The sequence below is a fragment of the Pocillopora damicornis genome, chromosome 9 (genome assembly GCF_964200805.1).
Source record: "Pocillopora damicornis chromosome 9, jaPocDami1.2, whole genome shotgun sequence".
NCBI classification, from domain to species: domain Eukaryota; kingdom Metazoa; phylum Cnidaria; class Anthozoa; order Scleractinia; family Pocilloporidae; genus Pocillopora; species Pocillopora damicornis.
This window is the reverse complement of record NC_142678.1, coordinates 14,914,753-14,934,544: the sequence shown is the minus strand read 5'-3', so window position 1 is coordinate 14,934,544 and position 19,792 is coordinate 14,914,753. Positions and strand designations below refer to the sequence as shown.

At 38.9% G+C, this 19,792-nt stretch overlaps 5 protein-coding genes across 5 annotated transcripts; 2 read left to right on the top strand and 3 right to left on the bottom strand.

Moving 5' to 3' along the window:
• Window positions 1-69: 69 nt before the first annotated feature.
• Window positions 70-3,012, bottom strand: LOC113665396 (vesicular inhibitory amino acid transporter). The gene has a single exon (XM_027181065.2). It carries the CDS (start codon window positions 2,724-2,726, stop codon window positions 1,260-1,262), a length of 1,467 nt encoding a protein of 488 aa, XP_027036866.2. The 5' UTR covers window positions 2,727-3,012; the 3' UTR covers window positions 70-1,259.
• A 2,162-nt stretch (window positions 3,013-5,174) lies between these two features.
• LOC113665397 (vesicular inhibitory amino acid transporter-like) lies at window positions 5,175-8,020 on the bottom strand. The gene has a single exon (XM_027181066.2). It carries the CDS (start codon window positions 7,379-7,381, stop codon window positions 5,921-5,923), a length of 1,461 nt encoding a protein of 486 aa, XP_027036867.2. The 5' UTR covers window positions 7,382-8,020; the 3' UTR covers window positions 5,175-5,920.
• On the bottom strand, window positions 7,980-10,350 carry LOC113665393 (vesicular inhibitory amino acid transporter). The gene has a single exon (XM_027181063.2). The coding sequence runs from the start codon at window positions 10,348-10,350 to the stop codon at window positions 8,920-8,922; it is 1,431 nt and encodes a 476-aa protein (XP_027036864.2). The 3' UTR covers window positions 7,980-8,919.
• A 641-nt stretch (window positions 10,351-10,991) lies between these two features.
• On the top strand, window positions 10,992-13,725 carry LOC113665394 (vesicular inhibitory amino acid transporter-like). The gene has a single exon (XM_027181064.2). It carries the CDS (start codon window positions 10,992-10,994, stop codon window positions 12,483-12,485), a length of 1,494 nt encoding a protein of 497 aa, XP_027036865.2. The 3' UTR covers window positions 12,486-13,725.
• Window positions 13,726-15,073: 1,348 nt separating this feature from the next.
• Window positions 15,074-18,502, top strand: LOC113665422 (vesicular inhibitory amino acid transporter-like). The gene has a single exon (XM_027181105.2). It carries the CDS (start codon window positions 15,824-15,826, stop codon window positions 17,498-17,500), a length of 1,677 nt encoding a protein of 558 aa, XP_027036906.2. The 5' UTR covers window positions 15,074-15,823; the 3' UTR covers window positions 17,501-18,502.
• Window positions 18,503-19,792: the final 1,290 nt, after the last annotated feature.

Here is a 19,792-nt window from a genome sequence, read left to right as displayed (position 1 = left end):
TATTGATCGAAAGTAAACTTATGCATATAAATTTTTTTAAAACACCAAACTTGCATAACTCAAAATAACTAATGCCAAACATCATCAACAGTTTATTATGCACGATAATTAATAATATTAGAATGTTAAGTGTACCTTATCCAACAAGTATGTTGATAAAACACTGTTGTTTGTGCTCCAATTTTCACATACGTCAAGTAATAAATTACAATATATAAATTTAATGTTATTTATACTTTATTCTTAAACTCAGACTCTTTACACTCACTTACAAAAGACAAATATTTGAATAATATATTGTGCAATCAAAGACAAACATACTGCCATCTTGACTCAATCGTCAAATACAAACAACCATTGACAGTAGTTTGGAGGAAAGGATATTTTGTAGGGGTGAATCCTCTCCCGCATAGATCACTTACAATATGACTTTGTTTTTGAGAGTTCTCCTATACCTCCCCTTAAATTTGCCTTTCGCATTTAAGTTATCTTAACATGCATCAAGGATGCAATTAAGTTCTTTCTTTACATGCATCAAGGATAACAGTTGATTCTTTTATTATCACACAAAAATCTACACAATCACGATCATAATTTTTAAATGTATGGAGGATTAAATAAAGTTCAACAAAAAAAAACCTTGAGCATTTCTTACAATTCATGTATAAGGTATTCATATGGAATAAGCTGATACATTCTAGCCTCCAGTTATTGATTAATTGGAAAACACTCCAAACACAACCTAAATTCCAGGTCTCTGACATAATCTAAAGATGCAATCTGGCACAATTGATCTCCGTTCAAACTGTGTTAATTGTGAAATCCACATAAAATCTCAAAATTCACCAAATAATGCATAGTCTGGTTAAATTTACCAGCTGATTAATGCAGGGTCTCTAAAACTTGAAATCATGTTTTGTTAGGTTTTACACTTATCATAACAACTCTATCCAGGAGGTTTCCCTAACAGCTGATTATAGGTGGTCTCCTGTCATTATTATTTGTAGAGAATTTATTTTTAAGGTTTGTTCTACAAAAACAATAAAGATTCACACTATCGAACCATCAGTAGTCCTCTATGAAAAAGTTAATTACAACCCATGTCTATTACAATCTTCAGCAAGAAAATCTGGTCATTTGCTTTATAATTAAGGTTTCTCTTGCATAATTTAGCCCTAAAAAAACCTACACAGTTTTTTTTTGCACAATATGAAAGATTGTAGAATTACTAATGAGTCTAAACATGAGATTGAGGTGACTCAAATTCCACTAACAGCATTTGCAAGCTCTATGCCAGTGAAGACAATGCCAAGAACCCCACAGACGATGCCAAAAACTATCACATAAACCCTGGCTATGATGTTGTACCATCTCAGCTCTTTCCATTTCAGAACGATGTGAAAAACACAGGGGAATATAAAACAAAGGCATGTACCTGTAAAACTTCCAACCAAACCCATGAATAAGCCAAAATGAGGCACAATAATGGCCATGAAGAGGCCAAAGGATAAGACAAGCGGGCGTGACAGCAAGATCCATACCCAGTGATACTTTGTCTCTCGCTCCAGGTGGGGGAAGTATGGTAGGAGTTTGTGATCAACAGTTTCCAACACTATGTAGCTTACAATGGGGAAAGCTGTAAACACATTGGTCACAACCAAAGCATTAGCCAGAATGTAGAAAGCCGGATGGGTCTTGAGGTTGACAGTGATAGCCTGGTTTGTGTCCTCTCCAAATCGCAGCACAGGAAGGAGGCCAAATGCCACTTTGACAATTGCAGCCAGTAGAAAAGCCACATTCATCATCATGGGGTACTGTTCAGGGCATCGCATACTTCCCTCTACCCCTGGGAAGACAGCATGGGCTGTATAACTGAAGACAATGACACCAAACCCAATGGGGAATTTGCGAATGTCAAATCCAGGAACTTTCTCAAAAGACATGTCCTTGTACTCTGTTATGGAATATATGATGATTGTCATGATCGATGACATCAGTGCAAAGACGGATATCATGCTGATCCAAGCAATGACTGACACACGGCGTAGGAAGAAGCCTGGGAGAGCAATGCAGGCACAGATGGAGGACCATGTGTAGATATCAAAATTCAATGATTTATACTTGCTCAGGATATCGCTAAATATGGTACCAAGCAGAACAAGGTAAGAAATTACCCCTCCAAACATCTCACAGAACTGTACCACGCTCACAATCCGGTTCCCCCACCCGGGCCATACGGCTTCCCCGACCTCCGGGTAGTTAACTCGGACCCGTTTCAACATCTTTGTCTGCTTAGATCTCTCATACAGACACTCTATCAACAGCTTGCCGGTGTAGCAACAAAGAAAGGCGATTTTCGCGTTAGCAGCTACGGCCGCCCAACCTCCCATACGCACCGCATAGGGTACCCCAAGGATACCTGTGCCTTGAATGAGGTTTGTTACGTTCCAGCCAGCAAGTAACGCTGAGGCACGTCTGTCATCGGACGGTTTCTCTAACAACGAAACGGTCATGGTGGCTGATTTCAGATTTTTAATACTCTGAGAAAAGCCAGATCTAGGAGAACCTCCAACTACATTTGAAGAGATTGGGTATTTCTGGTCGTTTGACGCAGACAACAGATGCGAACGTTCGTCCAAAGGTACAACCGTTGGATGTGATGCTGCAGGATCTTGTTCAGTCATAGCGATGCCTTCTTCTTCGAGCGAGGCCGCTTTAGACGCCATTTTTATGCGAAGGTTCTGTTTCTTCCTTCTTTTGCTGTTATATCTGTTTAGTAACCCGTGTTGCAAAGAATCGGCGGTGCGTTCTCAGCAAGCTCTTTTTTTAACCATACGTTCGCACGTTCGATTGCGACTAGACGCACGCTTGGACACAAATATTGATTTCTACATGTACCGCGTGGAAGTGTTGCGTTACCATTTATTGTTACGTCACAAAATAAAAATAAAAGATTATTTGTATCCCTCAGAAGTATAGTTTAAACCCGTTGGGAATGTTGAATTGTAAAATATGTTACTGCGCTTTTGAAATCGATTTGATAAACGTCTTTAAATATTACTGAAATGATTTAAGATGGGCTTGTCTTCCACGTCTACAAATGCTAACAAATCAATGGCTAAAATTCCCACCAGCAGGGATCTGAGGTTTGATCTGTGGTTTTATCTGTGGTTTGATTTTTTCTCGTAATTAGTAATTTATTCTGGCCTTTCACCAAGTCACTTGTGGGGTTTTGAATTTCAAATTTTTTGTTCCCGTCCCTCAATTAATCTCTTGAGGACATTTATTCACTTCTACATTAATCTTCAAGTTCGAGTTACGTTGTCGTTACGAAGTATACGAGTTTCAAAGGGTAAATATTGAGTCACGAACAGAACTTGAAGTCAGAATTCTTTCACATATGGCTGAAATAAATCCGATCACGTCTCTTGAGTTTCCGCTTTTTTTAAACTCTGAACGGATACACAAGGGTTTGTTGCCAACTAGTTTCAACAGCGATTTATGTAACAAAAAACATTTAAATCTACTCTCATTGTTAATAAATCCATAGACTTATAATAATTGACCAGAATGCTTCAATCCAACAAGATGATTCACGGATCATGTTGAATCGAACTCCTTCGCAGGCTCGCGCCAGAAAATTCCTCAAATAACGGAGACGGACGATTTCATTTCACGTTTCACGCGAAAATAGGAATATGCTACAGGGGACGATTATCTGATCCCCACAGTCTGTGTGGGAGTGGTTCTCTCGATATCGCACTCTATATTACAGCAAGAGAATATCAACTGTTGATATTCTTTTGATTACAGTAAAGGGTCAGGGTTCTTGTAGTGTATTGAAAACATTGTAAAAGTACTTCTACCAGTGTTAGTAATATTACTGCTGGACTACTAACCGATGTGAAAGTACTAGACTAAAGTACTGTTATCAAGTAACATGATTGTAGCAACTTATTAGATATTTGATCGATGAATTAAGACAATATAGAAAGCAATCGAAGAGGGAGTGTCTCCACTAAAAGAATACACGACAGTTCCACGGACAGAGACTGAGAACATGGCACCTGTTTTCAATCTATTTGTATCTGGTAGTTCTTGGGACTCAAATGAAAGACTGGGAGTCGTCCACCGTCCTGCTGAGGGGCGTTAAGGATGTATTCTGGTCTGACTTTAAGTTTTTTGGACTATACAGCTCTATAGTATTGATGGGCGACTGGGAAAGTATTTTTCAAATGTCTATGAAGTAAAATGGAACTTATGCCACGCTCAGATTAGACTTCTCAAGGAGCTTAGATTGCAAATCTCCCGCAGAGACTTCGTTACAAATAGGATAGAGGACGTTGACGTGAATTTAGCATCAAAGACTTCTTTCCAATAATTGAAGAGAAATAATGCGAAGGAGGTGCTCTGGAAATTTCCGTCAAAATGTGAGATTTTAAGAAGAATTAACTGGGACAGGAGGAAAATTGGTTCGACAGTGAGGCTGATAAACCACCATGTCAACTGTGATTGAAAGTTACCTTAGCGTCATTTGCATTGTCTACAGTACTGACAGATCTTCAGCCTGTTGAAAGAACTATTTTTCGCTATTGTTTCCTTATTGTCAACAACGTCTGGAGTGAATCGATAATTCGGGACATAAATGAGTGAAATAAAGAGCGCGGAAATTCACAGTTCACTTAATCAGTGTTACGCAAGTTAAAACTAACGACATGGATGTTACTAAAACGAGGAATGGGGAATAGGGAATAGGGAGTAGAGAATGGGGAATGCCATAAATATTGGTTGCTCGCTCATCCGCGATACAACCAACTCCTGAACCTCAGAATATCTATAAAATTGTTTTCATTAATTGCTGAGCCTCAGATAGTGAAATGTCGAAACAAGTTAGTGTAATTTATTTTGTCATCACCAATTTATTCTGTTACTCTGCTGCAGAATTTTCCAAAAATTAGAGTGGATATTGATAATCACCATTGAAAATATCTGTTCTGCATTATAAACAATTTATCTGAAAAATAATTTCTCTCTTTAATTTTCTTACTTTCTCATTTTCCCATTTTCCCATTCACTGTTTTTATTACATCCAACTGAAATTAATATCAATTTGCACCAGGTTCATGTAACCTCCCCTTCCCATAATAAGGTACAACACAATAAAAATCGTTAAATTCCCAGCTAAAAATGTAAAATTTAATATTTTGATTACAACTCAGCTATACAATTAAATAGTCTTTAAAGGTGCAAGCTTCTGAGAAAACTTCACATCAATACCAATGAAATAATTCTGAATGACCACAGTTGATTTGGAAAACATGCTACTGCGCCTCATGGTGACATTATTCAGCATAATGTTAAGAGTGAGAGCAAAAATGATCCAATAATTGTTTTGTTGTTTGTTTGTTTTTTTATTTGGTCATGAAGAATTTGTGCTGTCTGAGGTAAGAAAATTATCAGAGATCACCTGTATACATCCCTATAATTTGCTGACCTCAAATTATTCTTCCTTTTTATACATTTCAACCAGGTTTTGCTCAAAAATTGAGCTGTTCTTTCTTCCTGATCTCTATTTCAAGTTGAATTCTAAGTTTAATTTTTTTCTATCATTTTTTTCTGGGCTCACTGATTTTTTTTCTCTTTTTTTCGGAGAAGAGGGTGGGGGAATGTTTATAACCATGATTGCCCTCTCCTTTTACCTCCCCCCCTCTCCCCTTCAAAATCCTGATGACCTCCCTTGGTTTGATATTCTGAGGAACCATATATTAAATAAAAATTCAGGTCAAAATATTTACAGAATAATGCATATTTAGGATCCAATATATATTAATAGTTATTATCATTTGTGTTACATGTATCAACAAAGCAGGTCTCAGTTTATATACCTTATGAAATACTTATTGTTACAGAATTTATTTCCTCACTTGGACACATTGATTAGTTCAATTGCTGAGAATACCACTCCAAGGATTCCAACAACAATTCCAAAGATGGTGACAGCCACTCTACATGCAATCTGCAACCAGTTTAACTTCTTCCACATCAGCTTCAGATGGAAAACGCATGGGAAAATGAAACACAGACTGGTTCCCGTTAAGCTGCCGAGCAGACCCATGACTAAGCCAAAATGAGGTACGGTGATGGCCAGGAAGACACCAAATGTAAGGAGCAATGGACGCGTCAGGATCAACCAAAACCAGTGAAAACTTGAATCCTTGGAAAGGTGAGGAAAGTGAGGAAGCATTTTTTTATCCCATGTCTCCAAAACAACAAACATGACAAGAGGAAAGGCAAGCACAACATTACCAATAACAAAAACATTGGACAGAATGTAAAAGACTGGACTGGTTTTGATATTAACTGTTATTGCCTGGTTAAGTTCCTGCCCATATCGAAACACACCCAGTAGGCCCAGAGCAAGTTTGGTGATTATTGAGTTTGCAAAGGCAACTTTCAGCATCATGGGGTACTGTTCAGGATGACGCATGCTTCCTTCCACTCCTGGGAATACTGCATGTGCTGTAAAGCTGAATACAATGATGCCCAAGCCAACCAGGAAAGAGTTTAGGTGGAAACTTGGCATGTTGCTGAAGCTCATCTTCTGATACTGTGTAATGCAGTAGATTATGATGGTGAAGACACCAGAGAACAAAGAGAAGACAGAAATCATGCTGAACCAGGCGATGAGTGACACGCGGGTAATAAAGATTGCTGGAAGGACAACACAACCAACGACAACGGTCCAGTCATAAACATCCATACTCTTGTTGTGGAAAAGATCAAGGAAGATGGTGGCCATCAAGACAACATAGGTGACGCCTATGCCAGACATCTCAACCACTTGCACAATGCTGACAATCCTGTTTCCCCACACGGGCCAGCAGGCTTCGCCAACATCAGGGTAATTCACCCTTACTCGTTTCCTTTGACCTGTCCGCTTGGAATCTTCGTACAAACAGTCGATTAGAATCTTGCCCGTGTAACAACAAAGAATACCACAGACAAAAATACAAACAACAGCAGCCCACCCACCGAGCTTCACAGCGTACGGTATTCCTAGAATCCCCGTTCCTTGAATGAGATTTGTTACGTTCCAACCTGCAAGAAACGCTGAGGCTCGGCGATCATCTGAAGGCTTTTCGATTAACGACACAGTCATCGTGGCGGAACGCAATCTCATTAAACTCCGCGACAAATTCATCCTTGATAAACTAAGTCCAAGAAGACTTTTTCCAACTTCATGTTCACCCTGGATCAAAGGAGCTTTCTCTCCCAGAGGCACAATAGTAGGCTTTGATTGAGTTGTTCCGAAAGCTGCCTCTTCGGCAGGCTGCCTAATTGATGAACTCGGCGAAGACACCAAAGGCACACTTTCTCCCATTGTTCCACTGTTCAGTACTTCACTGTTTAAGCTTTGCTACCCACGTGCCGTTTTTTACGGTAAACAGAAATCGCTTTAACAAGTAATCAAGTATTTGAGACTCACTACTACTGTCCCGTTCACAGATTGTTGTTTTTGTTGTGACAATCAGTACGTGGGTTAGGTAATCACGTGTACCACACGCCTTTCCTGGGTACATTAGGGTCAAAGGGTACCCAATCAACGAGCCAAAACTAATTTTCTTCTGTTTTTTTTGTAGCAGAAGGTCAACGGATGATTGGTTTCCCATTGTTTAGGGGAACAGCAGGTTAAACAGTGCGATGTACATTTTAAATTGGTGCTAATCGATACACAGTACACTCCTTCGAGTTTCGTTTGAGATGTCACACAACGCTCTGAAAGTGCTGCGTGACTTCAAGATTTTGAAATTACGATTGGCTCGATTCTTCACTGTACACTATTAATTTGCAAATTACTGATGAAAGTGTTTAACGCATACTCTGGACTTAAATTAAATTTATTTCGTTTAGGGAATTTCTAGAAATAAATCGATAATCTCAAGTTAAAACAAAGCAAGCTATGAGAGATAGAGACTATATTTTGTGTAGAAGTAAGACTTTTAATAGATTTCTTTTGTAATTATACCATTGTCACAAGTATGACTAAAAGTGTCCAATTGAACCAGCTTCACATCAAATTTTGTCTTACTGGAACAAGACCAGCTCTGACTATATATAATTACACGAATAATTAATTAAAAACATATCACCACTTTAATACAGCATAGGAGTCAATTGAAATATTGCACCTTGACATTTCCTTAAGCTTTTGACCCTTAAGAGTGACTAGTATCTAATTCCTCCTTACAATGTCACCCTTGAATCATGTAGTTAGGTCATGAGAAAAAAGGAAATGATCACCAACTAAAGAAGGTCTTGATTGTTAAACAAATTCTCCATAGCAGTACCTTGGGAAATGTATGGAGAACAGTATGGAGAATATACGTACTGATGTTAGGGTGTAAAGAGTTAATTCTACTATTTGATTGCTTAGATGAAAATTAGAAAGAGAGCCAATTCTTATTTATTTTAGATTACCCTTGCTAAGCAGAGAATGGGAAGAGATTCTTAGTGGTAATGGTCTAGTGGAAGACACTCGGGAAAATATTATTCTTGAGTTTGTTTGTTTGTTTGTTTTTTTTTGCCTACAAAAATCAAAAATAGCGATTGATTGTGTCTTTAAGAGGTAAAATGAAAGGATTTTGGCTGTGACCAAAAACAAGGCTTGATCTCTTGGTTGTATTTATAGTCCCCAGCACTTGATTCACAGCTGTAAGCCTTATGTTGCACTTCCTCTGTCCGTGACTTCTCTAAAAAACACCAGTTATACTGAACTCAGACAAGCTGCTTACATGAAAATAACTCACTACAATGATAATCAATTTTAAAATTTCTTTGAATAACTGTCCACTGATCACAGTGTGATTGTTTCCATAGTCACCTAAGGAACGAGGAGATAAGAGACAACTTTAAAAACAGTCAACCAAAAGAGAAAGCTTTTGCAAGCTCCCTTCCTGAGAACACCAGACCAAACCCACCACAGACCAACCCAAATATTGTCACAAATATCTTTGTTAAAATGCTGTACCAAGGAGTGGTTTTCCATTTCAAGATCATGTGGAAAACACAAGGGAAAACAAAAGAAAGGCAAGTGCCTGTAAAACTGCCAACAAAACCCATCAGAAGACCAAAGTGTGGTACAATAACTGCCAGGAACAAAGCAAGTGTGAGAAGCATGATTCTGGTCAGAAGCAACCAAAACCAATGGTAACCTGTTTCCTTGCCAAGATGCGGGAAATAAGGTAAAACCTTTACATCCCATGTTTCCAACACAACGAACATGCAAATAGGGAAGGCCAGGAACACATTAGTGACAACAAGTACTGTGGCTACTATGTTGAAAACTGGACTGATGCGCATATTAACTGTGATGACTTGTTCGGTAGTTTGACCAAACCTGAGAACTGCTAACATACCAAGCAGCATCTTAACTACTGCGGCCAGGGTAAACGCGCTGTTCATCATCATAGGGAATTTTTTTGGCTCTCTCATGCTGCCCTCGACGCCAGGAAACACTGCGTGTGCGCAGTAGCTGAACACGATAATACCAAAGCCTATGGGAAACTTCTCTGGATAGAAGCCAGGAATGTTTGAGACGGACATATCGCGGTACTCAGTGATGCAGTAGATGATAATGGTGGCGATGCTAGAAAGTAGCGCAAACACGGAGATCATACTGATCCAAGCGATTACAGAAACGCGCGTTATGAAGATTCCTGGTAACGCAACATACGCGCATACGACTGCCCACTGATAGATGTCCAGGGGCGTCAACTCGTTCAAAATGTCGTTGAATACCGTAGCAAGAAGCACAATGTACATGATTACACCACCATACATCTCGCAAACTTGCACAACGCTGACAATTCTATTCCCCCAGCCTGGCCAAGCTGCTTCTCCAACCTCTGGGTAGTTAATTCGAACTCGCTTGCGCTGACCGGTTCGCTTCGACTCTTCGTACAGGCAGTCGACCAAAAGCTTGCCGGTGTAGCAGCAAACAGCAGCTACTGCAACGATTGTAGCTACAGCAGCCCATCCTCCCATCAGGACGGCATATGGAACGCCGAGGATGCCGGTTCCCTGAATTAGATTGGTAACATTCCAGCCGGCCAGCCAAGCAGACGCGTTGCGATCATCCGAAGGCTTCTCCAAAATCGAAACTGTCATGGTAGCGCCGCGTAGTTTTCTGATGCTCTCTGCAAAACCCGACTTCCTCAGACTCACGCCATGATCGTCGGTGTGAGCGAAAATAAGAGGTGTTTCTTCTGCACCTAATTGCAAGGATGGTTTGTTCAGTGGGATCGTTTCGCCGTCGTTGTTCGGTTTAGAACCAGCAGAACCACCATCCATCTTGCTCTTTTCTTCTGATACTCTAAATGTTCCTTTTGCACTATCTGCTACAAATTTGATGCAAGCTTGGACGGCTTTCAGTGTTCGCTAAAAAGTATTGTCTAAAACAAGCTTCCTAAGTCTCGCACCATGCGTGTTTGTTGTTCATTTTTTGCGTAACAAAACTATTGTCGTTCGACTGACCAATCATGAAGGAGAATATGGACCGGATGTAACAGGAGCGTGACATGCCCCGACGACTGTGCCAAGAGTCAATTTCACCGATGAGATAATCGCAAGAAAGCTATTTCATTGCTATTATTATTTTACTTTGAAAATATAAAAACGATCATCGGTACAGAATAGTAACTCTCGTAGAGATGATACGTGTTGCCATTTAGTTTGTTGTTGTTCGACAGAACACCGAAATTGGAGGCGGTACTAAATCCCTTCGACCAATCAAAGAGAGATTACGACGTGACGAAAACGCACGACTAATCCAGCTGCAATCAAGGTTAATCTCATTCATCCCTGTGGTTAATTTTGCCGAATCGTACATTTCCACACCAGTGCCCCTTTGAAATGAACTGTCCCACGTGTAAAAATGCTTAGCGCGATCTTTTGTACTTAAGGCGGATCAACGGTATTTTCCGGCTTCTCGAATGGCGGACGAACCCGAATTCGGTGAGCATGATTTACAGCTCGCTTTATCGAACTCTTTGACCCTGGGAAACACTGAAAACGAGACCGAGAAAGTTCCAAGCTACGAACTGGTGAGCAGGAACAAGGAATCACAGAAGAATGAACGAACACCTTTGGTGCGCACCGTGGACCCAGAAGAACAGGAATCCCCATCCGCGTGGAGTACAAATTTTAAACGATTTCGCTCGTTTACCATGTCTCATTTCACAGTATCGTTGGTAGAAAAGGAATGTCGCGATAGGCAAGCTTCTGCTGTTCTTGCCGGCTGGAATGTGACTAATCTGATTCAAGGAATGGGAATTCTTGGAGTTCCCTATGCCGTGCGGGAGGGAGGAATTGCAGCAGTTATTTGTATCTTCATTGTAGCCGTGTTCTGCGATGTGACTGGAATTCTTCTGGTCGATTGCTTATACGAAGTCTCTCCCCGTAGCAAGCTGAGGAAGAGGATTCGTAGTTCTTACCCTGATGTAGGTGAAGCAGTGTGGCCTGGTGTGGGAGGGAGGGTGGTTAGTGTTGTCCAGACAATAGAACTGTATGCGGCTGCCATCCTTTACTTAGTGCTCTTAACGACCATGTTTTATCAGATTACAAACAAGTTTTTACCTCTCACTCTAAATGAATGGGCCGTCCTCTGTTCTATAGCTGTCCTGCCAAGTGTCTTCATCACAAGATTGTCACTTATTGCCTGGATGAGCATGCTGGCAGTGTTCTCTCTGATGTCTGCGCTGGCTGTTATGGTAGCCTACTGTGTTGTACGATATGATCAGTGGACTGTGGACAACATCCCATCCTTTGATATAAATACATTTCCTGTTGGGTTTGGTATCGTGACATTCAGTTACTGTGCTCATGCAGTTTTCCCTGGAATAGAGGGCAGTATGAGGGAACCAAAGAAATTCAACAAAATGATGCATGTTTCCTTCTTCATCTCAGCTGCTGTTAAAGCTTTGTTTGGTGTATTCGCTGTCCTAACATTTGGCTTGGCTACAGAACAAGTATTTACCATAAACTTGGCAGGCAATGTAGGTTTTAACACAGCAGCAACAGCTTTTGTGGCAACAAATGTATTATTTTCGTTCCCACTACCGCTGTTTGTAGTGGTGGAAACATTTGACAGTACTGTTGGGCCATACTTTCCTCATTTAAAGAAAGGTACAAAGTATCATTGGTTCTGGTTGATGCTAACAAGGACCTTGCTTGTGACATTTGCCCTTTTCATTGCCTTGGTTGTGCCCCATTTTGGCCTGTTGATGGGTTTTGTGGGCAGTTTCACTGGCACATGCCTATCTTTTGGATTTCCGTGTATAGCTCATCTTAAGTTACGGTGGAATTCCCTGCGCTGGTATCACATTATGGCGGAAATTCTTCTTATTGTGTTTGGAGTTTTAGCAGGCGGTTTAGGTTTTGTTTATTCAGGTAAAGCACTTGTGGACTCATTTAGGACATTTCAGTGAAAATAATTAATAGTTTAATTTAACTACATGAAGAGTACAGGAGCAGTCTTAGCCTTTCATTCTAAAGATCGTATTAGTAATTCTCCTTACTTTTTTTCCCCTACCATACAATTATTAAGTTAGCTCAGATAAATTGCCATCGGCAGGATCAACCAAGAATTCCTAATTGATATTTTTCTTTATTCTCTTCACTTGTCTGCTTGATATTGGTTTGTTATGGAAGGAGGAATTCTTTCTTGGCAACTCATAGGAGTTTAAGGGTTAAGAGATCTAAAATTCATTTCTAATTGTATCAGTTCAGAGGCTAGGTACTTTCAAAAAAATTATGATCATCTTTGGGAAATATTTTGCCATAGCCTCTACAATTATCACAAACTATTTAATTAAAAGATGTCAGGAAATTATATCATCAGGAAATTTATTTTATGATAAGCAAATAAATTTGATGGCTACTGTTTGTTTTATTCTGTAAACTTGTCATGTATGAGTTAATAAATTAAATGTAACAGATAGTAGAGTGTTTAGCTAATATGGAGAACCAGTTAGGCAAGAGTGAAAAAAGCCAATAATTGTAATGAGAGTGAAAAAAAAAAAAAAAAAGAATGGGACAAAATATACTTTACATTAAATTACAGTTTATACTGTTACATTCTTTGTTTTAATTCATTGACTTTTGTCAGACTCTGTGGCTGAAGGAGCCATTAGGGGTGAGTTTCTTATTTTCTCAAATCTTTATTAAGGGATCTGATGGATTTTTTTGTTTTTGTTTTAATGAACCTGAAATGAGATTACTGGACAGGTAATGTTTTAAATGAAGATCAATTTTAATAAGTTGTGTAGATGTCTTTTTTTAAAGCTTTGTTCAACACCCATTGACTTCAGGTGCATTGTGGTAATCAAGGTTGATAGGATTTAGAGGTGATGTGAGTTTCTTTTTATTTTTAATCAATGCGCAATGAGTTAAGGGGTGTTTTGCCTCTTTTGGGGGCCTAGAACTCTTGGCTGGAGTGTGAAGTGACTCTAGAAGACATGGTGAATGGTGACTTGAATTGTTACCAAAACATTAAGCTTCTAGGTGCCATGATATATGTAAAATTGAGAAGGTAGTTCTTATTCTGATTATACAATATTGGTCCAATATCAGTTCAATATTGGATATTTTTGTACTGATTTGAATAATGATTTATAATCAAGTTGTTCAAAATTGAGAACTATTAAAGTTTTTTTTTATCAATTAGAATATTGTTTCAGCATTCTATTCTACTCATATGACCTCAGAATCTACTCTTGTGGGAAGAGTATAGGATTAAAGAGTCCTCTATCTGAACTCTCCCTTTGTTAGTACATATGTTATTGGACGACAGTGTTTATTAGTTGACCTGAATCAAGAGAAATTGTTGTCATGAACACTTGCACTTCTAGATACTGCCTCAGTGATGTGCTTCCTGTCATCTCTAAGGTAAACCTGTGGTATGTGAGTTACCCTAAAACCTAACATGATTGCTACAGGTCAGAAAAAAAGGTGAAAAAATTAAAATTCTTCAAGATCAAGGATTAGTCAGGGAATTTAACTTTAAGTCAGGAAAACTTCACATCTTTTGAATAAGTCAGGGAAAAGCAAAATTTCCAGGGAATTTGAATGATTTCTTCTTGTCTTGGCCCACTTCATGATGAGAGATGGTTCCACTTTTCTTTCTGTGATGCAGCTACTGTTTAGAACAATTGACAAACTCCTGTTGGTTTGTGAATGAAATCATACACTTTCTTTTTATTCTGTTTTCATCATTTTCTCATCCTTTTCACAAATTCTTTGGTATATTTCATGGATGAGAAAGGTGTGGATCAGTAGAATATTGCTAAACGAAATTGGATGACAAACTAAAACTAATATTGTGTTTCCAAAAAATCTATCATTTTTTCATGTTACCTAAATGAGCTATCAATTCATATACACTAGCAGAAATTTATGGATAGCTGTGGGTGGAGGTTGGTGACTACTACATGGATTCGTTTGTGACAATGTAAATTCATTTGGTCTGGTAAATGTTGTGTTTGTCAGGGAAAAGTTAGAGAATTTCGAAATCCTGTGACTGTGGAAACCATGCCTATGGTGTAACAGTGACTAAGTTTCTTTTCTTTTTTGGGGGCATTCTTCACAGATGGTCACGCGAATTTGGAAGAAAACTTTGGGAATAGTAGAAGTATTAAAATAATGATTCTTCTGCTGAAACGACAGGGCCATTTTGTTCAGAAAACCTTCGTTACTGAATATATTTTTTTGTACTCGATTTTATCGCTTTGCTGAGAGATCTATTCTTACAGTTTAGATTCCTATATTTTCACTCAAATCCTTCAGGACTGTAATACAAACGAAATTCAAACTAACCTCGATTTACGCTGAATGCCTCTCGAACTACAAGTCCTAAATACGGTACATGCATTTCATAAGTAAAGGATTACAACTCGCAACCGAGCTGCAACGGAACAACCCTGGAAAAAAACACAGGCTTTGACAGGATTCGAACTCGTGTCTCACAGAAACTAGTTGGACGTGCTACATAGAGCTACATGATCAGACAAAGGCGAATTAAAATGGATTCTTTATTTATTTCAAGCTTTTTTACTGCCATTTTGTAATCTTACTGCTCACCGGCTTGTATTTTATCTTTATTTGTTTATCATCGTCAGTTCAAACAGTTTAATTTATTTTCATTTCTTAGTTATCAGTACCTATTGTTGTATTTCTTGCTATGCTAAGTATGCCGACGGGACAGAACTCGGTGTTCCTGTTATCTATTGTTATTTCGGTCTTTTATCAGTCAATTTCGAATACAAAAAAGTTATTAGAGGAACTTTTGAAGTGTAATTTTTTAGAGGATGCCGGACTCTTGCGCTGAATTTGCGGGGTTTTCTCTGTGCTGAACACGTGGTCAATCGTTGTAACATGGTATCAATATTTGCGTGACGTAGACCGCATGCAGCGATTTACGACATGTAATACGTGAACTGAGTTTTTCACAAACCGACGTTGTTTTGGTTTTCGATCCAATATGTCTTAAGAAATAAGCATAATCACCTTCAGTGCATAAAATGGTTCACGTTTTAAGCCTGGTTGTTAGGGGACTACACCCGAGATACAGTCGCGAAACTAGTAACGAAAACTTGGAAAACCAGTCTGACTTGGTGAACGTGCGACAAACCGGACCTATGGTCTCCGTATTTCCGCGCGTTCATCGTCGTATCTCTATACAGAATCAAACAACCGTTGTGCAAAACGGAGTACTTGTTGCTCTTGTAAGGAGATAAAAGTCTGAGAAGAACATTCCTCAAATCAAAGAATGGACGAGGAGAGTACGGAAATGAACACGATTTCGGTGACTGCGCTCCCGTGTTCTAGCACAGCTCCATCGGCGACTACTGTGATAAAAGAACCAGAGTTAGTAACAATCCTCGAGGACATGCCTTTGACAAACGAACAGATCGAAGAAGAGCAAGATCTATTGGAAGAAGCCGAAGATGAGTTCGAGCCGAATGAAAACACTCCACTCATTCGATCGCACGAAACTCTAGAAAAGAGTGACTCAAGTTTCTTCACACACAACAGCAAAAGTTTCACGACAACTTTCACAACGAGTCAGGCATCCTTATTCATCCCTTCGTTCCAGTTTTCGTTGTATTCTAGCGTAGTATCAATCTCGCGGTCTCTAAATCAACGATCTGTGGCCCTCACGATTGACGACAGAAGTAGCCAAGACTCAAAATCGAAATCAACAACCTTGTTGGAGAAGTTGTCAGAAGATGGCCAAGCAACGACCATGCTTGCGCTATGGAACATGATTAACATGATCTTTGTTAGCACTAGTGTTCTAGCTATGCCCTATGCGATCTTCCTGGGAGGATTCGCAGCACTGTTCCTAATTTTATTCATTGGATTTCTGACCGACATCACTTCAGTTCTTCTTGTTGGCTGCCTTTACGAAATCTCACCGAAAAGCCGGCTTCGCAAACGAGTCCGAGCGAGTTATGCCGAGATTGCAGCGCACGTTTGGGGACCAGTGGGTGGGTGGATAGTTGATTTCGTAACCGTGAGCTTGTCATACTGCAGCTGTGTTCTGATGGTGATGGTTCTCGGTAGTAGCTTCATGGAACTGTTCAAGGAACTGTTCATGTTAAACTTAAAGGAATGGTGCTTGATCTGTGCACTGGCCATGTTACCCACAGTTTTCATCAAAAGACTGTCCATTCTTGCCTGGCTAAGTATGCTAGCTGTAGTAGCAGTGTTTATTATTGCCTTTATTCTGTTAGGTTTTACTCTGGGGGATTCGAACTCTTGGACATTAGACAAAATTCCTTCATTTAACATTAACACTTTTCCAGTTAGTTTAGGAATTATTATGTTTTCATACTGTGGCCATACAGTATTTCCTGGAATAGAGGGCTCCATGCAGAAACCCATGAAATACAAAAGTGTCACGCATCGGGCATTTATCTCCGTCACGGCAGTGAAATTTTTAGTTGGGCTTTTCTGCTGCCTCACATTTGGTAGCAACACCAAGTCAATTGTGATCATAAATCTCAGTTTGTCATATGGCTCAATTCTTAGCAAAATAGCAACAGTGTTGGTTATCATAAATATTTACTTTTCATACCCTCTTAATATGTTTGTTGTAAGTGGAACATTAGATATAATTCTTTTGCCAAAGTTTCCCCTCTGCTACAATCACAAGCGTTACAATTATTTGTGGGTTCTCTTCACTCGCACTTTCCTGGTCCTCTCAACACTTGGTATTGCTGTAGCTGTACCTCATTTTGGGCTGCTGATGAGTATATTTGGAAGCTTGTTTGGAGCTTGTATCACAATGATTTTCCCTTGCCTATTCCATTTGCAGCTTAAATGGAACAAGTTAACTTGGTATAAGAAAGTTTGTGAGATGCTTATAGTGTTATTTGGGATAGTTGCAGGCACATTAGGTTTGAGTTATTCCTCTATTGCCCTGAAGAATGCCTTGCACTAATTTGTACTAGAAATTGTTCAATATTGTATTACAGGAGCATAACTCCCCAGGGGCCTTTCTTGCCCTCTCCTTTCCCCCCCAACCTTTATGAGTTCATTTTTCTTCATAGTCAACAACATACAAAGTTAGTGGAGGGAGGACACAGGATGTGTTTGGCATCTTGTGCAGGAGGTAGATCATAGGATTTGGTATCACTTCAGGCACTCATTTGAAATGTTGATATTCAGCTCTAGTACAGGTATTGGATGGAAAGCCACTTTGTTTTTGGCTCATGTAACATACAGCCATCTTACTTTGCTGCAGGTTTCAGCATCTGAATCATTGGAGTAATTTTTATAAAAAAAAAATTTTTGTAAAGCATATTATTTTTGTTTCATAGATAAGTAATATGTACACAACTGAGGAATATTATGTTAGAATATGTGATAATCAACAACTACTTCACTTAAGTGGAGGTGGCTCGTGGTGGATATTTACCAGGCCGCAAAGTGGTGAGGTAAATATCTACTGCTAGCAACCGACAATGAGGTGAATATATATAATTGTTTTATAGTATATACTAAAACAGTGAGATACTATAGCACAAAAAGATGATTTTCACTCATTTATCAAGGCAACGATAACAATATATAAAGGTGCAGGTCCAGTGTGAGTTGCTTGGAGGTAAATTGCAAAGGATATTTGAAGTTTGAGCAGCCTTAAATGCTATCCACTGTTTTAGTATATACTACTACAGTTTATCAATCAGATGAACACAGTTTTTCGAAATACATAGGTCTCCTCAGTTAAATAATATTACATTACTGATAACATTTTTTGAAAGTGTCAGAACATGAAAAGATGTACAATATATGCAAGCTCAATATTTATATAAGACTTGCACATGAACTGGACTAACATTTATTATAAGAAAATGTATTAGAGGCAAGCTACAATATATAATTTTTTTTTGGCATATAAAAATTTACATGAAGAATAAAAAGTATTCGTTCTTTATCATAATGCATGGCCTTTCTGCCTTAATCAATGCAATGTACAGTCAAACCTGTAATGATTTTTTTAAGCAGCACTGTATTAAGAGGTCACACTTAATAAGCAGTCAGTTTTCAGTCCCCAATTTTTTCCACTTCAGCCTTTAGTCCTTAAGAGTGACTGGCATCTAATTTCTCCTCACTATACCACCTCTGAATCAAACATGAAAGTCACGAAAATAGATGAGATGATCACCTACTAAAGCAGTTCTTGACTGTTCAACAAATTCTCCTTATCAGCCTCTTTGGAAATGTTTGGAGGACAGTATGGAGAATATGTATACTGATGTTAGGATGAAAAGGGTTCAGTCATTATAATTTTTCACCTCTGTTAAGTGGTCACCTCTATTTAGCAGCCATGGTGAACCTTTACTGCTTGTATTTCCCTTTTCCTGTATTGAAAGGTAATAGAACTACTCAAATAGAACTAAGAAAAATCTTTCAAGTAAAACTGAATCTGTGTTTATTGCCAAAAATCAATTTACGAGTATTTTTGAGAAGTTTTTGTACATTTAGGGGAGGAAATGACACCCTTTTCTTTTTTCATGATACCTGCTTCTGTGGAACCTGTCTTCAAGGGTCAACCTATATCAACCCTTTAACCCTTAAGAGTGACTGGCATCTGATCTCTCCTGACCATATCACCCTGAATCAAACATTAAGGTCAGGAGAATAAAGGAGCTGATCACCCACTAGAAAAGATCTTGATTGTTAGACAAATTCTCAATGTCAGCATCTTAGGAAATGTTTAGAGAACAGTATGGAGAATATGATAAGGGTAATAATAAGGGTTAAGCCATCACCCCACCATTCCAGGTGGGTGACCACTTAATACAAGTCCAACTGTACTTCTGATTTGGTGGCTCCTTTTGTTCCCTCTTGTACTTGATAATTTTCAATCGCCTTCTTTCCACATTAGCCATAAACCCACCTGAGGAGCCCAGTCATTCACTTCTTGATCTCAGTATCGTTAACCCCTTTTTGGCTATCATAAATTTCATTTAATGAAAAGAGGGAAAACACATCAAACTGTGGTAATTAACAAAAAAAAAGTGGCACTCGAGGAGCAGCTGAGTGTGTCACTGATGTTCTGGCCACATTTTGATGTTGTATGTTTTTCATTACTGTATGGACCTAAGGCAACATTTAATCTGTCTATTTCATATGATAAAAAGAAAAATTTTGTTAATGTTTATGTCATTTGTGCTTAGTTAAACCCTTGGGACAAGGTTCAATTCAAACCCCCCTTTTCTCTCCCAAT